At 41.0% G+C, this 20,004-nt stretch overlaps 2 protein-coding genes across 3 annotated transcripts; both read left to right on the top strand.

The window, feature by feature from the left end:
- Positions 1 to 3,038: 3,038 nt before the first annotated feature.
- sp7 (Sp7 transcription factor) lies at positions 3,039 to 6,565 on the top strand. Of its 2 annotated transcripts, none has more exons than XM_026166341.1 (2): positions 3,039 to 3,139; positions 4,360 to 6,565. In XM_026166341.1, exons 1-2 carry the CDS (start codon positions 3,119 to 3,121, stop codon positions 5,707 to 5,709), a joined length of 1,371 nt encoding a protein of 456 aa, XP_026022126.1. In that variant the 5' UTR covers positions 3,039 to 3,118; the 3' UTR covers positions 5,710 to 6,565. The 2 variants fall into 2 exon arrangements, with proteins under 2 accessions (XP_026022126.1, XP_026022125.1); XM_026166340.1 differs by having other exon boundaries at positions 3,039 to 3,154.
- Positions 6,566 to 13,511: 6,946 nt separating this feature from the next.
- On the top strand, positions 13,512 to 19,988 carry tarbp2 (TAR (HIV) RNA binding protein 2). Its single transcript, XM_026166761.1, has 7 exons — positions 13,512 to 13,754; positions 15,355 to 15,669; positions 15,893 to 15,962; positions 16,063 to 16,180; positions 16,639 to 16,766; positions 17,002 to 17,197; positions 18,133 to 19,988. Exons 1-7 carry the CDS (start codon positions 13,702 to 13,704, stop codon positions 18,288 to 18,290), a joined length of 1,038 nt encoding a protein of 345 aa, XP_026022546.1. The 5' UTR covers positions 13,512 to 13,701; the 3' UTR covers positions 18,291 to 19,988.
- The last annotated feature ends 16 nt before the right edge of the window (positions 19,989 to 20,004 follow it).

The raw sequence follows: 20,004 nt of genomic DNA, 5'->3' as shown, positions 1-20,004 counted from the left end.
AGTTTTGGTGCAGACCCAGAACACTTTCTTCAAAACTACCAGTTTGGGTATTGGTCTTGGTGGAAGATACACTTTCTAAGTATCTTTGGAACTTAATGGCAAATAACAAAAATGAAGTATCTACCTGCCAGCAGCAATCAAATCAAAGAAGAAGATGATGCCAGTGCTGTGTCTGTGCAACAGAAACGCACAAGACTTCCATGTTTGCATAAAATCTCAGAGTAAGGTGTAGCCAAGTTTAAACAGCTCTATATTAGCCTACTGATGAAGCAGTAAAGGAATCTATTTATTTAAACTTGCAGGTGGTTAGACAGAAAACTGGGCTAAATAAAAATGATTTTATTAAGAAGGCAATCACACACCACTTAATTCATTCAAACAGACATGGGTTGATGAGCTAGCTATGAAACGTGATAGTTGTCACATGTACAGTAACATAATGAAACTTATAATCAGCCCTGAGCAACAAAACTATGCCCACCCAACACCCAAAGGCTCATTGGGCTCACAGTGTCTATACGCAAAAATCCAAGCCACACAACGTAGAAAATAGCAAATAGGGCAGAGAAAGCTTTTTGAAGAGCCTGTTAAGAGCTCAACGCATTCTCTAATTATAGATCTCACTTGTTGTCTTTTGAAGAGAACTGTAAATGGGAGCACGCCAAAGTTTCAGATTACTACAAGTCTCATAAAAAATGAGGAAAAACAGCCCATGGCAGACCACTTTACAGGAGTATGAGAGCTTTTTTTACATCCCCTATCATTTCACTTAAGTGTAAGACATAAAGTATTAATGAAGAGTGAGAAGAAAAGGAACACTTCACTTAAAGACCTTACACCAGTAAGAGACCATGTGTCAAATGAGAGGGGAGAGAAATACCCCTGAAAGTGTCAAAAGACCGCCACGTAGAACACATCTGAGGATTTAGATAGATAGATAGATAGATAGATAGATAGATAGATAGATAGATAGATAGATAGATAGATAGATAGATAGATAGATAGATAGATAGATAGATAGATAGATAGATAGATAGATAGATAGATAGATAGATAGATAGATAGATAGATAGATAGATATTTCATCATTTTGCCCTCAGTTCATAGTGGGCTCTGTAAGTTTATATGACTGCGAACACAGTCTTGTAGGAGTGTGTGACAGTGTGAACTATCGCATGTTGTGGCCTTTGTTCTTCCACTCACACTCCTTCTGGAATAAGAAAATAAAGCGATGAAGGTCAGTTGGAGAGCAGACTGCCAAATATAGCCGCTGTGTTCATGTGAGGGCCAGACTCTCCAGAACGACAAGCCCAGCTCTGACCATGCCCTGTAATTGAGGAGAAAATAAGGACAGAAATTATATGTTTATTTTTGACAACAATTTTAATCTTCTGTGCTCTCCTTCAGAAAACGAGACGCCCACAAAAAGGCACTGAGATTCTGTCTTACTCGAGACTCAGAGTTGAGTTTTTGACTTTTTTAACCAGTGAACAAAATCTGTCAAATGAACATGGCCTGTCGTGTAGGGAAGCCTCAGTAGAAGAAATTTAAATTCAATCAAAACTAAGCTACTACTGACATGTATATTTATTCCCCATTTATAACACAGTTATTGTACTGTAAACACCGCAAATATCATTACTTTAACCTTCATTTAGGCCTGCTTAGACCCACAGATTCCACTCTATTTAAATCCTAATGTTTTTATAATAATAATCTGTAAAAAGCCCTTCATTCACTCTTGGGCTCATGTTATGATCCATAAATGTACAGTTTTGTACAGTTTTTAATTTATGCTCAATTTTCCTTAATTTAACACATTTACATAATGTGTATGAATTTTTATCTTTATATTGTTATGCAATGAAAAGAATCAGCTGAAGAGTTGAGTCTGGCAGGTTTGTGATAATATAATAATTTGGATATAATGGAAACCAATAGAATTAACCTCTTAACAAATAGTAATTTATAGTTTATGTTTTGTGAATCTAAATGGAGTCTAACATGCAAAGAGACTGCTCCAGTCAGTGTAAAAGCAGTTTGGGAGCAAACTTGTTTTAAGCTGGCACACTTAAAACAACTTGAAAAATTTATCCAACAGCCCATTTTTTAACTAACAGTTTTCCTCTGTTAACATAATATTTGAAATACATTTTTTAGGCAAGACATATTTCTTACATATTTCTGGATTTTCCACTTTTTTCTTAATCTTAATCTTTTATTTCTTCCCCTGTTTCCCACTTTAAGGAAACAGTCTTCTTCTTTTTGGTCTTTTTTTTTTTTAAACTAAGCGTTTTAATTCATTTTATTTGATGTGATAATCTTTTCTTTATTTTATTTAATGACTGGATCCTTTTCTTCTTCGCATGCCTCTGTAGTTTAACCTCTTTAACCATCACAGTTAATGTCTGAAAAGGCAGTTAAATGCGTTTAAGAATATTGGAAACAGAGAGAGGGTTGAAACCAGAATAATAAAATCTCTGATAGAAACCACAGACTCGGTCAACTCATTTTTTTTTTCTTCTTTTTAAATTTATGTGGCAGAGGCTACACGTTCTTTTGTTATTTTGCTCTCTCGGAGAAGAAGCAGAAGAGAAAGCTTAAGTCGTTTCGCACTTTTTATTTGCAGTTTTGCAGTTTAGTGTCTAACACAGCCAGCTTATAACTGAGGGCGTGCGTGAGCGTCTCTATAGACGAGTCCATCCAGATAATTCTCTGAGGGGATGTCAAATGTAGTCGTTTCCTTCAGACTCCACTGGACTAATCCCAGTGGAAAAAATAATGCCAGTGAAATTGAAATAATGTCCACACTGTGATTGATGACTAACCCATTCATGCATTTATATTGAAAAAAAAAAAAAAGATTCGACACTCTCGTTTGGGGAGGTGGGATGTCCTGATTTTAGCCACCAATCTCCGTCCATTTTCCCTCGGCTCTGGGTTTTTATTGCTTCTTAGCGAGTCTTCAAAGAGCCCATAGCCTATAATTAGGGGGCGGGACCCGAGTGCCTCAAAACACTTCCCCGCGTTAGAGCCCAACTTCTTCCTAACTGTCCCGGGACTCTGAGCTGCGCTGCTCCCACTCCCCTCAGCTTCCTAAGGATTTTGTTTCTCAGGGATGGCCGCATCTATTCTGGAGGTAGGGAATGTAATTGTAAGTAGCTTTTCATTTTTCTCCTTCTTCTTAATACAAACTTTTGATGGTGGAATATTTATAAGAAAGTCGTGCAGTTACTAAGGAAGAAACTTCCAGTAGTTTCAGGTCGTCTCATAGGTTATTATACATAGTGAGAGAGAAAAAAATAAGAGTGATAAAAGAGATTTAAATATACTAAAGGCTAAGCTGCTGAAAGTGCCTTGAAATATTTCTATTCACACCGAGCCTATATTTGCACAAATTTGGCGTTTCCTAAAGATGTGATTGCTCATTATCTGGGAACTGTCAGAGGTGCAAGACATGAAGATAACAGGTCCTGTAAGGGCAGCAGGCTAGTTCATCTTAAAGGATGTCACGACTTTTTATTACTTACAAAACAGAGGAAAATCTGCATGAAGAAGGGAGTTCAACCAGAGTGTGTTGTGAGAGAAAGTGAATGAACTGAGAGTGAGTCAGATTTATATCTAAAAGTTAGCAGAATATTTGATTTTTAACCACGAATATTAAAAGTTACATGCTGTAGTTACAGATGTGTCACAGCTGGTTTGATAGTTGACACCTCAGCGCACAGTTTAAACAGAAATACAGGAATATAAGCTGACGTTTTATTAGTTATATCCATGTGTAAACTGTGCATCCAGCAGAAAGTCTCTGAAATGTTCTGCTGTAGCGTTAGGTACTTGCCACGTGGGAACCTAACATAAATCAAATTAAATTCTTGTGACATGTTTGAGTCAAATATATAATCTGATGTAATCGGTTCAGTTCAAAAATGGCACATTTTTTGCTTTGTAGATAATAAGATCACGACCGAGAACAATAGCTCGTTGCCATGATGGCAGTTAGATGACCTGGTACATATTTAAATCGTCTGTATGAGGAGAACTGTAAATTCAGGTGGATTTTTGTATTTTTCAAGCAAACATAAATGTTAAATTAATTTAAGCTGGTCGAAAGCAGTTTGGACAAAACTAAAAGTGAGGGAGTTCCTCCTTTGCTGAGCACAGCTGAAACTTTACAAACACAAACATCCACTGCTTAAAATTGCCGTGACCACTTAGGAAAACAGAGAGAGGAGGAAAAGCCAGCGGTGGTTGTCACACATACGTTTTTTATTAGAGTTGACACTGACAGAAGCGGCAGCAGCAAGCAGCCATTTCCTGCAGAAAGTCTAATTTTCTCCCGTGTCTCCTCCTCCCCAGGAAGACGCACGCTATGGCTCCAGTCCTCTGGCTATGTTAACAGCTACCTGCAACAAGTTTGGCAGCACCAGCCCTGTCAGGGATTCAGCTACACCCGGTAAGACTGCCAGCACCTCTCCAGTAAAGAAGCCCTACAACATGACCTCTGACCTTCAGACAGCCAAGAACGGGCGGACCACAGACAGCAGTGGCCTGGCAGACTCCTACACTGGCTCCTTCACTTCAGCTGGAGGAGGAGGAGGTGGCGGGCTGCTTACACCCACTGGAAGTCCCCCTCCTTCAGCCGGAGGCTACACTACAGAATATAACCCTTTCTCTCACTCCTTCCAGACTTCGGTCTCACAGGACCCGTCTCTTTTAGTGTCCAAGGCCCATGCTACAGCCGATTGTCTCACCAGTGTGTATACTTCGCTGGATATGACACACCCCTATGGCTCGTGGTATAAGGCTGGTATCCACCCTGGCATAACTGCTGCTCCAGCTAATGCTACATCTTCCTGGTGGGATGTCCATCCCAACTCCAACTGGCTGTCAGCAACCCAGCCCCAAGCAGATGGAGGTCTGCAGGCCTCCCTGCAGCCTGTGGCACCACAGGCATCCCTTAGCCCACAGCTGCCCAGTTACAGCACCGATTTTACACCACTTAACCCAGCTCCTTACCCCTCCGTGGGACTGGGCTCCTCCTCACATCTCCTCCAACCTTCCCAGCACATGCTGCCCCAGGACATGTACAAGCCCAAACCTGTGCCAAGTGCAGGGCTAATTGAGAATCCCATGGGCCTAAAGCCTGCTAGGGGATCAGGGGGCTACAGCGGAGGGGCTACACCCACCCGGTCTTCATGCGACTGCCCCAACTGCCAGGAGCTGGAGAGGCTGGGAGCCTCTGCTGCATCCCTGAGGAAGAAACCAGTGCACAGCTGCCACATCCCGGGCTGTGGGAAAGTCTACGGCAAGGCCTCCCACCTGAAAGCCCACCTGCGCTGGCACACCGGCGAACGGCCCTTTGTTTGCAACTGGCTGTTCTGCGGGAAACGTTTCACCCGCTCTGATGAACTGGAGAGGCATGTGCGCACCCACACGCGGGAGAAGAAGTTCACCTGTCTACTGTGCAACAAGCGTTTCACACGCAGCGACCACCTCTCAAAGCATCAGAAGACCCACGCAGATTCTGCAATGCAGGGCAAAGCTGTAGCTGTGGAGGGAGACGCAGATTCTCGGAGTGAAGAGACCACAGAGCTCAACTCCAGCGCTGTACCTACCAATCCTGTCGCTGACCAAATCACCAACGGAGATGAGAAGACTGGCACGCCTAACGGGGTGGAGAACAGCAGTGGATTGTTGGAGATCTGACTTGATGAAGTCTTGAAATTTTAGAGGTGTTTTCTTTTCTTCTTTTTGTTTTTTTTTAAATAGGAAAAAAACTCACCTTACAAACACAAAACTGTATTTTATTTCAAGACATACAAAGGAGACAGTGTTTGAAAAGACTTGATATGATACAGGACTGATAAAGGTAGAAATCACTTCTGGACCACACACACACAAGCATAAATATGACCAAGCCTGCAAACATATAGCGATCCTCAAATGTATGCAGACACACATGCACAAATATGAGCGACCGAGACATAAATGAACACAATATGCACATGTGAACAGGAATAACTATGAGCAAATGTGCAAACATCCATAATGCATGCATGCAGGGGGATACACAAAAGTACGTCTGCTCGGAAACACATACAAGTAAACATGCTCGTGCACAAATTTTGTAGCCTACACACATTTTCTGCCTTTCAAATGAGACAAACCACTGGGGAAATTTAATCTGCAAAAGCAGAAGGAAAAGAGCTCTGAAGCCGCAAAAGGAAAGTAGTTTTAAAACGAGACTTATGGTCAGGATGATGGAGTCGATGAAGCATTGCATGCCTAGAGAAAAATCTGATTTACAGCTGTACTTTGATACTTATTCATTATTCTTGAAACAATCAATGGACAATCTACACTTACAGCTTTTTGTTGCCAAAGACACTCTGTTGTACAAGGTATTGCATTTCACCTTTGTTTGCTGTTTGCTTCTTACCATGTCTAATTTAATTTCATATTTACTTTAATAATCTAATTTATGTCTTAAATTATACACATGAAAGATTATCTTGCACCTGCAGGAAATACCTGAAGAAAAAAAAGAATGCAAGATGGTTGAAGCCGGCCAAAAAGAAAATGAAATACATTAAATTAAGACTGTTTTTTCTTATTTATTAGCTATAAGGAAGAGTTTGGGGGTTGTTTTAAAAGTTTTATTTATAAACCTTGAAGTTAAATGTGCGTGTAAACTAATTCTTATATAATCTTTTAATTGTGAAGTCTTCCATACCTGGCAAAATAATGATCAATAAGGGCTTTCTTCCTTGTTTGTGCATACTATATATTGACAACAGTATATAGATATGTATATAGGTGTGTTATTTTTTTATGCATTTTCTATGTTTTGTATAACTTTCCACAAGAAATGATGTCTAGAACGCTTTGGTTACAACAACAAAGAACGTAAAGTAAAAGCTTAATTTTTTTTGGTTATTAATTTTGTTATTTAGGCAGAACTGAAGTCCTGGTGTTTGCTGACTTGTTGTGAAATGAGTGTAAAAGATACTGTAAATAGCGATGAAGCATGGTACACATGTTGTAAGGTTTATGGTGTGGAATAATGACAATTTTGGTGCTTTTAAGAGTAAAAAAAAATTTGAAAGAGAATTTTTTTGTGTTGTTCCTACACAAAATCCTTCAGAGAGGAAGCTTTAACATGAAGACGGAAATAATGAGAAGCAATTCTTCCATGAGCCTTCACTTTATCATTTTATCACACTTTATCCCCTTCTCTCGCCTCACTTCACATCATTCTTTTCATATCTTACTGTATTTCCACCTCAGCCTGGCTAACCAAATACTTTCATTATCTTTTGCAGCACAAACAAAGCTGTTCACTGAATTGGAGTCTTAACTCCACACAATGACCCCCTTTCAGAGATCCACTGTAGTTACACTCAAGACAATTACTCCACTCTCCAGCTCGAGAGGGGTAATTACTGAGAGCGATGCTCCAGGAGAGTCAGGAGAGAGAAGAAGAGGGGATTAGGACAGGGGAGCTGTGGTTGTATTGTTTATCCAGGGAGGCGGTCAAACAAAGAACCCCAATTAAGGAAGGATGCGGGACGAAAGACACGATGTGGAGATACAGACGCTGAGAAGAGGCCGAGCCGATCCCCCAAGCATCTTTTAAAACGCCTCTCTTTTTCTCTGCCACTTTTCCTGGGTTTGAGGAAGAGTTAAAGTCCCAACAAGTGGCACTTGTTTGTCCTTCTCACCACTTTCTTGTCAGGTTACTCAGGCTTTTCCAGACTAATAAAAATACTTTAGGAGGGCGGATTTCCCGCTGTGTTTTAAAAGAGAGATAGCCTCAGGATAGACCAAATGAGGCCCCAGATATGTGCACCAGTAGCAGTGCCAGACAACAATGATTTAAGGAGCTAATCTTTATCATAATTAAGCATATTTCCAACAAGATATAGCAAGGCAGGCAAGCACACATGACAAATTTAGAGATATGGTCAAGTTTCATGGAAAATCTCAATTCGTAAACAATTACAATACATTAAACTAGAACAGGAAACAAAACACTGGCTTCATAAAAGTAAAGACTTTCATGACAGAAGTGAAGAGGAGACCTGCACTGTTTGAACCCCCCTGAATTTACTGACTCTACTATTGTAACATTTACACTTCCCAGGCTGCATGGTTCCAATTTAGGGCTTCTAATGAGCTGTAGTTGGGGTCAATTTATATAAAACGTCCCGGGGCCGACTCTGTCATCAAGGGCCGACATGTTTATGGTGGTCTGAAGTGGGCACACGGTCGAGTCCACAACATAAAAGGCAAACATGGGGAATGAGGTATGGGTAGGGTGTGTCAGGCCAGCGAGAGAGGGTGGGGGGGTTAAGAAGACGGTCAGTGGCTTTTAAAACCTCTGCTACTACTGGTATTTTCTGCCTTTTTAAAATACACTGCCTTTGCAGTGGTGGTGGTATACTGTAGCCTTAACTTTATTTTTACTTCTTTTATTTAGAAAGCCAGGAAACATTAAGTGTTTCTTCAAGTAACAGCGTAAAAAGAAAATATACATGCAGTGACACATAGAGGCAAAAAGCAGAAGCTGGGACAATCTGTTCCATATGGTTTGCCCACAAGTGCCCATTTGCTCCATTTACAAAATCAAAAGCAGACTTAATAAGACTAAAAAGGTTATTCCAGAGGATCCTAGACACACCTGCTTAAGCCATCGTGCAACTAATTTCCGATCTAACAAAAACAAAGAAGCAATTTTAGAATATTTCCTCGCCCGGTGTTTTGTTAAGCGTTGACGACTCGATGAGTTACGCAAACTCAAACTTAATGAATTACTCCGGGGAGGGGATCAGATTCCAGTTCATTAGAATGAAAGCCCTCATCGTGATGTGTTGAACAAAATGCTAATTAACCTCTTTTCCTGCTATTATCCGGTCCTAACTGATTAGTCACATAAAACAATGGGCTGTGTTCTGATATAGCCACAGGCACAAGTACCCCTACCTCTACCTGCCCGCATGTGCGGGCGGGGGTTTGTGAGAGGCAGGACAAAAGCGCAGGTGTCTGCAGGTGTGCCTGGGTCTCTGTGGCGAACAGTGGGCTGAAATGGGAAAGAATGTCAGCATGCCCAGAGGCTCAACAGCCAGGCCGCAAGTAACGACAAGATAAGGCTTTAGTGGCAAAGTGGAAAAGTAAAGTGACCTGAGTGAACCATAGCACGACCCGAAGAGCAAAAGAGGTCAGGCTAAACGAAACAAAGGTAAAGGAGAAAGACATTACAGGTAACAGAGGGCAAGAGGTAAAAAGGTCAAGCATGCTTTGCTGATGATTTGTTTTTATCTTTTTTAGCAATGCTTTACGTGGCTGAAGCGGAAACTGCACTATGAAAAAGTTCAACAAAAGATGTCTCTCAGTGATTAAGCATCTTTGTGGATTTTGCTTTATTTGCGCAGTAAATTCCACTCAATCCCAATCCTACTGCATTACTTCCTAAATCTCCTCGCTGTGCTACACTCACCGTAACACTGGCGATCGAGGTTTGGCCGACCTTGGTGTTAATGAATCAAGTATAAGCCGTGCGCCTCACACCATCAAACTTGTAATGCTTCTCTTATTTCCAATGCTAATCTTACAATATTAAAGCTTTTTTCCCCTAGTCTGTGAAGTTCCTTTAAAGTTTAAAAAGAAGTGCTCCCTCACTGCCCAACGCACCAAATGCACCACTAAATGAGGCCATTTTGTTTATAGGAACTGTGGGAGGGTTGTGGGTGACTCTGTGCCCCTTTAAAAAGATAATATGCTTCCCATTTAATGGCCTCCGGATGACAAATTGCTTCCAGGGGAAAATTAGGTTAAGAAAATTGCATGTGTGACACGTAAAGACATATCTGCTCAACTTAGGATGTTTGGCATCCATAAGTCAAATATGCGCAGTAATAGGTGCAGTTGATATTCTTTGAAGAAAAAAACACACACACACGTTTGCTCACAGGCTTTGAATGAGGTGCACACGTGGGCTGTTTGTCAATTATCACGTACGCCCAATCCTGACTGTCTTCGCGTGCAAATCACAGCTTTAACAGAATCTATCACGAGAACATATACAGCAAAGCACGGTTTACCCCATTTTTGCCATGATGGAAAGTTTCTTTCTTTCAAGACAAGCAGGCCTATATCTCTTGGAGCTGGTTGGAAAACCACTCAGAAAATTGATGGCCCATTATAACCTAATACCGTTACAAATATCTAGAGCACCATTAAAGTGTTCTTTCCTTTTGAAAATGCTTACTATCTTGACGGTATTCTGACTGACACAGAGCCCAAACCATCCTTGTTTACTTTTTTTAAGTCAAGCCACTAAATACTTCCTTGGAACATTTAAAGTGAAGGGATTTAAGAGAGACAGTGCAGAGAAGGGGTGGCGGAGGTGTAAAAACCCACAGCTCTCAGGAGAAAAGGTAGAGAAAACAGAGTCGGGGAGAACCGCCACTGAAAGAACAGCAGTAAGTGAGAAAAAGAACGGAGTCGAATAGTAAATGAATCTGGATGCGAATCAACAGAATGAGGAAACTGAAGAAGGAAAAAACAGTCAGGGAGGAAGGAGGGAGAAGAGAGAGAGACAGAGAGTCGAAACGCAGAAGGAGAACGGAGCGATTTGGGTTGGAAGTGGGAGCTGGGAGCCAGGGTTGGCAGGGTTTGGTGGAGGAGTGTGGTGGTTCAGAAGTCCTCCAGCGCGAGGCGCCAGTGTGTCCGGCGGGGGCCCCGACCATGAGCTGCCTCACCCCCCCAGAGCCACGGCCACAAACCCCCTCTCCCCCTTCACCACCACCACCGCCACCCATCCAACCCAAAACCCACTGGCAGGCAGCGCTTCACTGAAGCTGCTGCTGCTGCTGCATGTTTATTTAATATTCTGAAGAAATTGAAATATCTTTGCGGGTTAACACACATACATACACAATTACATATCACTCACTCACACATACGTACAAGCGCGCATACATTCACACACATTACCACCACAATATATAAATAAATAAAGTCGAGTAATAACGTTCTCTTGATCTGTGGCCAAGAGCGGAGTCGGAGAAAATCTTTTTCAAATGGTGTTTTCAGAAGCGCAGAGGGAGGGGCGTGAATGTCTGACGCTGCGTGTTGCCTGAGCATGTCAGTCTCAGTCTGGTTCCATCAGAGAAAGAGAGAACATTCACAGCAAAAGATACTCCCAGTGTGACAGAAACACAGAAATTTAACCAAATGTGTGACTGTGCTGATATATTCAAATGACAGCTAGTGGATCGTGTAGATTCAGTGAAAAAGAAAAAAGAAATCACAGGTTGGGCAATTTAGCCACAGAGTGTGTGGTCCGTGAATGGGAGCATGTATATGAGGTGTTTGAGAAGTGTTAAATGAACAAATGTGCATGCCAGCTTTTTTTTTCTGTGTGCGTGAGTGAATGTATATGCACGCACATCCATAATGAGTGTGCGATCATTACAAAGCAATTCCTTCAGACAGAAATCCCTTAAACAGCCTTGGTTTTGGTCTTCATGCTATCCCCCTTCTGTCTCCTCTCTCCTCAACAGCCACCAACCACTGCTGCTGCCAAAAATAACACAGGAGCGCCACTCGAACCCGCGCCTCACCACAGCGCAGCCTGGCCGCAAGAGAAGGATCAAAACACACACAAAAAAGGAAACACATCATATTGTGGAAGGAGGGAAAAAGAGCAGCTCGAGGCTTCAAGATATCTACTGATGATTTTGGCAAGCAAAGAACCACACATACTAATGCACCAGGCCAAGGCAGGGAAAAGGAAAGTGTGTTTGTGGATGTGCGCATACAATTTGGATGAAGTATACTGTAACTGCTAAGAGATGGCATTCATCGCTGATCTCATTCAGTCAAAGATTTAACCACAAGCTCAATAAAAACGCTTACATTATCACATTATAGGTCAATAAATTGGAGCCTTCAGCTGATAAATAAAGTCTCGGAGAATAAGACAAATTAACGCTGAAAGTATGAGTAATGAGGAGGAGGGGTGCACTCCGGTCACAGATACTCAGGTCAGTGATAAATCACGCTGCTCGGATTGTAGGTTTAGGAGTTCAAATGGGAGGCAGTTCTACTCATTGTCATGGCCAGTTCACTTTGTGTTGCGTTTGGCAAAGCGGGCTTATCCACACTGACACGCTGATGCCAGTGGACGAAGTTTTCAGAGCTCCGGTTCGACAGTGGCCAGCAGGGCTTTGCAAGCGCACCATCATGGGATTAATTGTTGATCCCCGGAATTAAAGATAATTCATGGAAAGGTGGAAAATGCTAATAAAATGAAACATTTTACGAAAGCGCTGCTACATAATTTGGAAAGGAGACTCTGACGTTGTGGGTTCAGATGATTTCTGGGGTCTGCACGGTTCCTTTGGCTATTTATGAAGACACATCTTTCCAAACCAAGCAGGGAAAAAGATCCCAAATTAAAAGAGCTGCCTGACTGTAATATCATTGTAAAAACATTTACTTGGGTAAATTATTTTTCATTGTAATTGTTTAAAATAAATTAAAAGTGCTGAAAATGTTTATTTTGAAAGTTTATAACCTTTTTATTCCATGTAGAGGTTTAACTCTGGATGTTTTCAGAATAAACACTTTGGGGCATATCTGATTTCGAAACCTTATTTTCAGCTTTAGGGTGGTCAGTCCACTACACGAAAGGAATTTCTCGTGTTGCCACGTTGGTCTGTAGTGGATATGACAGGTGCTGGACATCCCAGGGACCCGACAGGGAGGGCTGTCAGCAGGGGAAATCTATAGCTAACTGTCGCCCTCTTCTGGTTACATTTAGGAACACCACACCATTCCCAGTAAAACTTATCAAAATCTGTAGCCTATAATTGGGCACATACACAGTGTAGCTACCTCATGCAAAACATATACAACTGTAGAAATTACTGTAAAAAAATAAACTGTAAGGCCATTTTTTTATTTACAGGCTAAACAAATAACTTAAAAGTTAAGTAACAAATGTAAGTCAACGTGATGCAGGACTTCTCTATTTTCTTATCAATCTGTTTTTAAATCCTCAGTGGCCTGAGGTGGAAGATTGGCTACCGTGAAAGCGATCATTTACCAAAAAATGTGGACCATGTTCACGGTTTGGAGATGATGGCTCTCACAAAAGACAGCAGGCAGAGCTGAAGATGCTGAGATTTGAGCTGGAGATGAAGCTGCCAAGCTGGGGGAAAGATGAAGACCACTGAGAAGATCCATAGATGCAGCGAAAAAGGACATGTAGTAGGGTGGTGTGACAGAAGACGATGCTACAGCAGATGGTGTGTTTAGCGCCCCCTACAGGGAACAGCCGAAAGAATAATGTCTGAATCTTTTACCTCTCTAATGTGCATAAATACTTGGATTGACGCCTGTTGTTTACTTCTGTCTGTACCATCCATAGAAAGACATGTTTCGTGAAATCTCAACGTTAAATGTGCCAAAACAGATGTTTCGCAGTGAGCCGATGACGTCATATCATCGCGCCAGAGGACTCCGCTATTGTAGTCTGTCGGGGCGGCAGTGACGGGGGGGCTTTGCTTTATGCCGTCGCCTCATCATCTGTAAGGGGGAACAATAAACAGCGTCTGATGAAAGCAAGTGTCTGTTTTGGTGGGGGGGATCTGCCATCCGAAACCGACCGGCTCTGTCTGCGTGAAATAGGGAATGAACGACGAGACAGCATCGGACAGCTGGAAGAGAAACTCCGGGTGCTCCAGGTAAAGCTAAGCTAACAGCTCCCCCGGTCAGACCACCACACTCCTCCTCCAGTAACAAACAAGACGAGAAGGCTGGCTTTTAGTAGGGTTTCAGAAACAGAGCTGTAAACACGAGCTGCTAGCATTTTTTTTCCTGACAGCTGCATGTTGCAAAACTGTGACGCCAGAATGACGGCATCGGGGCTGCTGGAGACTTTGGTGACATTCGTGGTGTTTTACTCAGTTTCCACACTGTGTTCAGACTCTCCTATAATAAAGTGGCTACACTCACACTGAAAACTTTTGTAAGCTTCCCCTTTCCCATAGAAAGTGACTATTAATGAATAATTAGATCAGCGATGGCTGTATTGATCTACAGCACGTGCATTAAACAGGAAATCTCCACTAAAAGGTTTTTTTGTTTGTTTTTTTGGTCTAAGTCTATCCATGTTTGAGGACCTGAGCTCCATAGAGCTTATCTAGTTGTAACACTGAATTATTCATTATTAAAGCACATTACTGTGGACAGCTTGCACTTGAAGGCTTGAGAAAGAAATGTCTGTGTAGGTTCTCAGTCGTCCAGGTCATCGTAATCTAAGGACTTTGGAAAGAAAAGGGACTGGACTTCTTTGAGTTTCTTGAAGATGTTTTACCTCTCATCTGAGAAGCTACGTCAGTTCTAAGACCAAATGCTGGAAAGTCCTAGATTGTAAGCAACTGTTGATCATGTGCCTCATCACATGGGCCAAGATGTGAAACAGGGTGTTGGTCATTATCAGCAGAGGTTTCGGGTGAACCCACTGTGAGACATTGCTTCACCCTATCATGTGAGTTACATGGGAAGAGATCGCAAAACTACACTATAGGTGGCAGAGAGTTCAAAAATGGTGCTTCAAATAGATGGCTTCTTTCACTCCTCTTTCAAACTGTCTTCTTTGTCCAAAATGTGAATATTGACATCCTTGAAAGAGTGACCTTTGACCTTTAGATGCAGACGTACAGCTGAGTCTTGTCTTGTCGAGGTGGCTCTTCTGTGTTGTGCCGTGCATTTATGAAGTGGCTGTTTGGTTTCTCCAGTGAGAATGAAGCACAACTTTGCACAGATGTTTTATGATCATTTTTGCAGCCATATATTTTTATACAGATCAGACTTTGAAATCATTGCATTTTTCTTCTTTTTACTTCATTTTTTTATTCTACTCTTCTGTCAACATTATTTGATATTTCTGTCAAGTTTCAGGGGAATTAAAATCTCCTTTAATTGGTGAATATAAGCATAGATATATGTAACTGTAATTGTTTCTGTAACTCTAATTTGAAGACAGAGAATTCAAAATATATAGAAAAAGTATCAAAAATATAGTTCCCCGTAATATTTAGTGAGATTTTTACTCTCCTAATAGTTTTTGTTTTAATTTTTTAATGGAATAAAAAACTAGAGTGATTAAAAAATAAAATAAATATAGATATAAAAATGAAAATAAAAATAAATAAGAAATAACAAAGTAAAACTATGAAGTTACACACAGTATATTAAACCCTATATACAATTATTTTTCTTGTTTGCATGAAAAGGTGTTTCTGGAGAGTCTGTCTCATGCGAGGTTTTTCTCTTATGTAGTATTGAGCAAATGCTGGCTGTGAATCCCGGAAAGACGCCCATCAGTCTGCTGCAGGAGTATGGAACGCGGATAGGCAAGACCCCAGTGTATGACCTGCTGAAGGCCGAGGGACAGGCCCACCAGCCCAACTTCACGTTCCGCGTCTCCGTTGGAGAGATCAGCTGCACCGGCCAGGGGCCCAGCAAGAAGGCAGCCAAGCACAAAGCAGCTGAGGCTGCTCTGAAGATGCTAAAGGGAGGCCTCGGAGGTCCTGCTGGAGTTGGTATTGGAGTAGACGGGTTTATTGGGGTTGATGTGTCTACTGATGCAGATGGGTCAGTTTTTCTGTTTAATTTTTATTTATTTTCTTATAAAACAACCTCATTACAGTTAAAATTATTTAAAAATGTTTATCCATACAGCTTAGTCTGCTTTAAACATCTAATAAGCAGGCCAGCCTGAATGTTATGAAGAGCATTTCAACACTTAACAAGAGTAAGATAGAGCGTTGTGTGGTTTCATTGTTTCCTTTTTTGTTTTTTCTCAACCTCTGTGTAGTGCCCAGTCAGAGATGAAGACCACAGGCACTTCACAGCAGTCTGAATGCAACCCTGTAGGGGCTCTGCAGGTAAACGCAGACAGCTACCAAGGTTTCATTTTGCTCTCATTATTTCTGCGGCTTATAAATTTTCCAACTTTTGGTTTCTTTTTTTACTTTGTTCTGTCAGGAGCTGGTGGTGCAGAAAGGATGGCGTTTGCCAGAGTACACGGTCACTCAAGAGTCTGGTCCAGCACATCGCAAAGAGTTCACCATGACCTGCAGAGTGGAGAGATTTGTAGAAATCGGTACGTTGCTTTGTTTCAATCTCTCAGCCTGCGTGCGCGTGTGTATGTGTGTATGTGTGTACCATGCTTACATATCTTTGTGGGGACAAAATGCCTGACCCACGAGTTTCATTTTTGAGACTCAAAATGTGGTTTTAGTGTCAGGGTTACAGTTAGGGTTAGGCATTCAATTTTAATGGTTAAGGTAAGCTGCTAGGAAAAGCATTGTGTCAATTAGATGTCCCCACAAAGACATGAAAACACAATTTTGTGTGTGGGTGTGTGTGTGTTCACTAATGAAATATTATTGATAGAAAACAGCTTAATAAAACTGAGCAAAATCATATATCTTTTGTTACACCTTTCACACTGGTCAACTAAGTTGTGACGTTCCTTGACTTACTCTCTTAAAGCATGAAAACTTAAGAGATATCAAGCACATCCTTTGGTTTCTGATGCAATCTCCTCTTCCTCTCCAGGAAGTGGTACATCTAAGAAGCTAGCCAAGAGAAACGCAGCAGCTAAGATGTTGTCACGCATACATGATGTCCCCGTAGATATGAGGACCAGCAATGATCCTGATGCCGAAGATGATACATTTACTATGGTGGGAATCAAACGCTGTTACACTGACTGACAAATGTTTATTAAGCATCATTAGAGGAATTAGAGTTTAGTTCACTTCTACGTAGTAACAAACTATTTTTGTAAATTTCATTTTTCTGTATTTCCTGAAGCATTATTAATTTAGCATAATCTCTGATTCATATGCTCTGTTGTTACTCTTCTGTCTCATGGTTATGGCACGTAATGACATTGTCCATTAATTCCTGCATGCACAGAACATGGGCAGCAGAGCGGAGTCGGGTAAAAGTAAAGGCTTCAGCTGCACGTGGGATTCTCTGCGTAACTCTGCCGGTGAGAAGATCCTCCAACTCCGCAGCCACCCTCTGGGCATGCCCTCTGATTCCAACTTCTGCTCTTTGCTGAGTGAACTGTCTCTGGAGCAGCGCTTTGATGTCAGCTACCTGGACCTTGGTGAGTTCACAGACCGTACCTGTCACACTTCTCTCTTGCGTTCTTGCATTCTCGTTAAAAGGAGGATGGTATACAAAGCGTAAAGAGCCGCTGCTGATGCGCCTGCTGACAGGAAGAGCTGCATTTTTGTTAGTATCTGTTAAATATGGTAATTCAGTGGAGTTTTCACTGCGCTGCTTAAGATCTGTTAGGTTGTGAAAGCCTCTTACTGTTTCACATCTGGTTTGCACCATCTGCACGCACTTGCAGAGGATACAGGGTAGATTTTGATGTCATGCCCATAAAAAAAAGGCAAGCTGTGTTGTGGTCGTTATTACTGTCACCAGATATTGAGGAAGTAGCCTGCAGCTGCTTGTTATCTTGGTTTTATGTAGAACCATTTTTTTAATGTGGACAGTTTCAATTCGATTCAATTTTATTTATATAGCGCCAAATCACAAGGCGCTTAAAGCTCTTCACCGAAACAACAGTTTAACGTAGCAGATTTACATTAATGAATCGAATTATTGGCATTTGTTTGTTATCTCTGCTCGATTTATTTGTGTAATTAACACACATTTTCTTTCTTTTTTTTAGTATTAAAACCTGTCACGGTCATTATTTTATCTTCTGCAAACTATATGATCTATGTAATCGTGACAAAAGTGTTAGTTTTTCTTAAAGTACGCAGTAGATGAGGGTAGTTATTACTATATTCTTATATATGTTTTAGTTACAGTAGTTTTGATCATATTATTATTATGCCTGTATATGATAACGGTACATTGAATTAGATGTACAGTATTAATAACAATGTTAACTGTCAAATCTTTCATTCTGAAGTACACCACACATATGTTATGATATTATTTAAAAAGTAGCAGCAATCCTGTAAATATCAATTTTATAATAAAAATGAAACTCGTGATTTTGTATTTTGTTCCTTCTGTTCTCAGAGGAGCGCAGTCTCAGCGGCCTGCGTCAGTGTCTCGTGGAGCTCTCCACGCAGCCAATCACCGTGTGTCACGGCTTCGCCCCAAACATAGATGGTGCCCGAGCCAACGCAGCCCACAATGCACTGCAGTACCTCAAAATCATGGCAGGAGGGAAATGACGAGCGTGTCAGCCCCCCTCCCTCACAGACTTGAACTCACCACTACAAAATGCCATCATAAATTTCTACTTTGGATGACGGAGGCACTTTTGTGATGAACTCAAATAACATGAATTACCTCAAATTTAGAAATGAAGACTCTTTATGCCCCGAGATTTTTTAAAAGTCCTATTGATGATGCCAATGAAGATTTAGTTGCCCCCCCCCAAAAAAATCACTTGACATTTACAATATTTATCACTAATTATGTATTTTTACTTTTTTATATCACCCTAGTTGTTTTCATCTGAATTTATAAATGGTGCTATCGTGGTAAACTATACGTTGCAAATTACTTGAGATAAAATTCTGATGCCGTGAAATGACCAGGGCGTGAAAGGGGTCTGAAGAAAATGGAGTGGAGTCATCCGTTCACTGCTGCTTTGTTAAATCCCTGTTTTCATGCACGGACCTAAAAGAGCCCAGACTTGAAGAAAAATTAAGAAAAAGAGACTGCTGAGTTATTGTCATAGGACAATCATCTTGAAGATTAACCATTTTACACACAAGTGTTAAAAAATGTTGGTTTTAGTATGAAAATAGCCCCCCTGTCACATGCTAGTTCTTTGTTTGGGTCTGTTAGATTAGGTTTATATGATTTAATGTTTAATAAACACATTATTTGTGGCTACACCTTTTGTCGCCCTCTCTCTGAAACAGTCCACTTATATTATTGTGCGGCCTTTACAATAGACCCCCCCACCCCTCCCCCATATGTTCTAATTGGTCAGTTGAACTGACACAGTGGTATCTGAAATCCCAGTGTCTTGATAATGTTTTTAATGTTCTGGGCTTTTTAAGGTAACTTTGATGTTAAATCAGGGAGTTGAAAATGGTTTTATTTAATGAAATGTTTCACATTGCTGTTTCCATGGAAATAAAAGCATGTCACTGGGTCTTCAGAGGAGTAAAATAGTTTTACTGTAAGATTCAGCAAAGGCAGCTTCCCATTACTCATGATGTGTCAAACTAGCCTCCATGCTGGCTTTACATCAGTCCGTTACGCAGTGACATAAATTAGTCTATTATGTTTCAGAACGACTACTTTTGCCGTGTAAGCAAACCTTTTTTTTTAACTTTCCAAACAAACAAAGCTAAGCAACCCCCAAAACACTGTTAGAGGCTCTTACATTTAAAACCCCCAAATTAAAGCTGACTGTCTGCTGCGCTGTGCTCTGAATGTTTGGCTATGTTTTCTAAAGAACATTAATATTTTGGAAACTCCGTTATGAATTGCCCTCACGTAGTTTCATGATGTGTCACAGTCTAATTTCTTTTCTTTCTCACACTTTACGTTAAGTTTGTAAATTCATTTCTGTTGCGATAAAGACACAGCTATGTGTTGGCAGAAAAAGGAAGCGGTACAGTGAGTTTTATAATAAATGTTTGTTCTTCTCAACATTAAACTCACTCTCGTGTGTTAAGCTTTCAATATCACACACCAGACAAAGCCATCATGTCATGTGGACTTCCAAAAGTATTAAAACAATCCCCTTGTTTTTCTGTTGATGTGACTGATAAGTTTCCACATAAAAGCTGATGACTCGCTTCCAGAGTATTCAGTGTAACTGCCTGTTGTGTCACTTCACCTTGCCTTACTGTAGCTGTTAGCTTGGTAAAATGCTGTGAAGTCATTTAATAAAATTATTTTTTGCACTACTACAGAAAACGTCTG

Source organism: Astatotilapia calliptera, chromosome 5 (genome assembly GCF_900246225.1).
Source record: "Astatotilapia calliptera chromosome 5, fAstCal1.2, whole genome shotgun sequence".
NCBI lineage: Eukaryota > Metazoa > Chordata > Actinopteri > Cichliformes > Cichlidae > Astatotilapia > Astatotilapia calliptera.
Note: the sequence above shows the minus strand (reverse complement) of the source record. Positions and strands in the feature narration are given on the sequence as shown.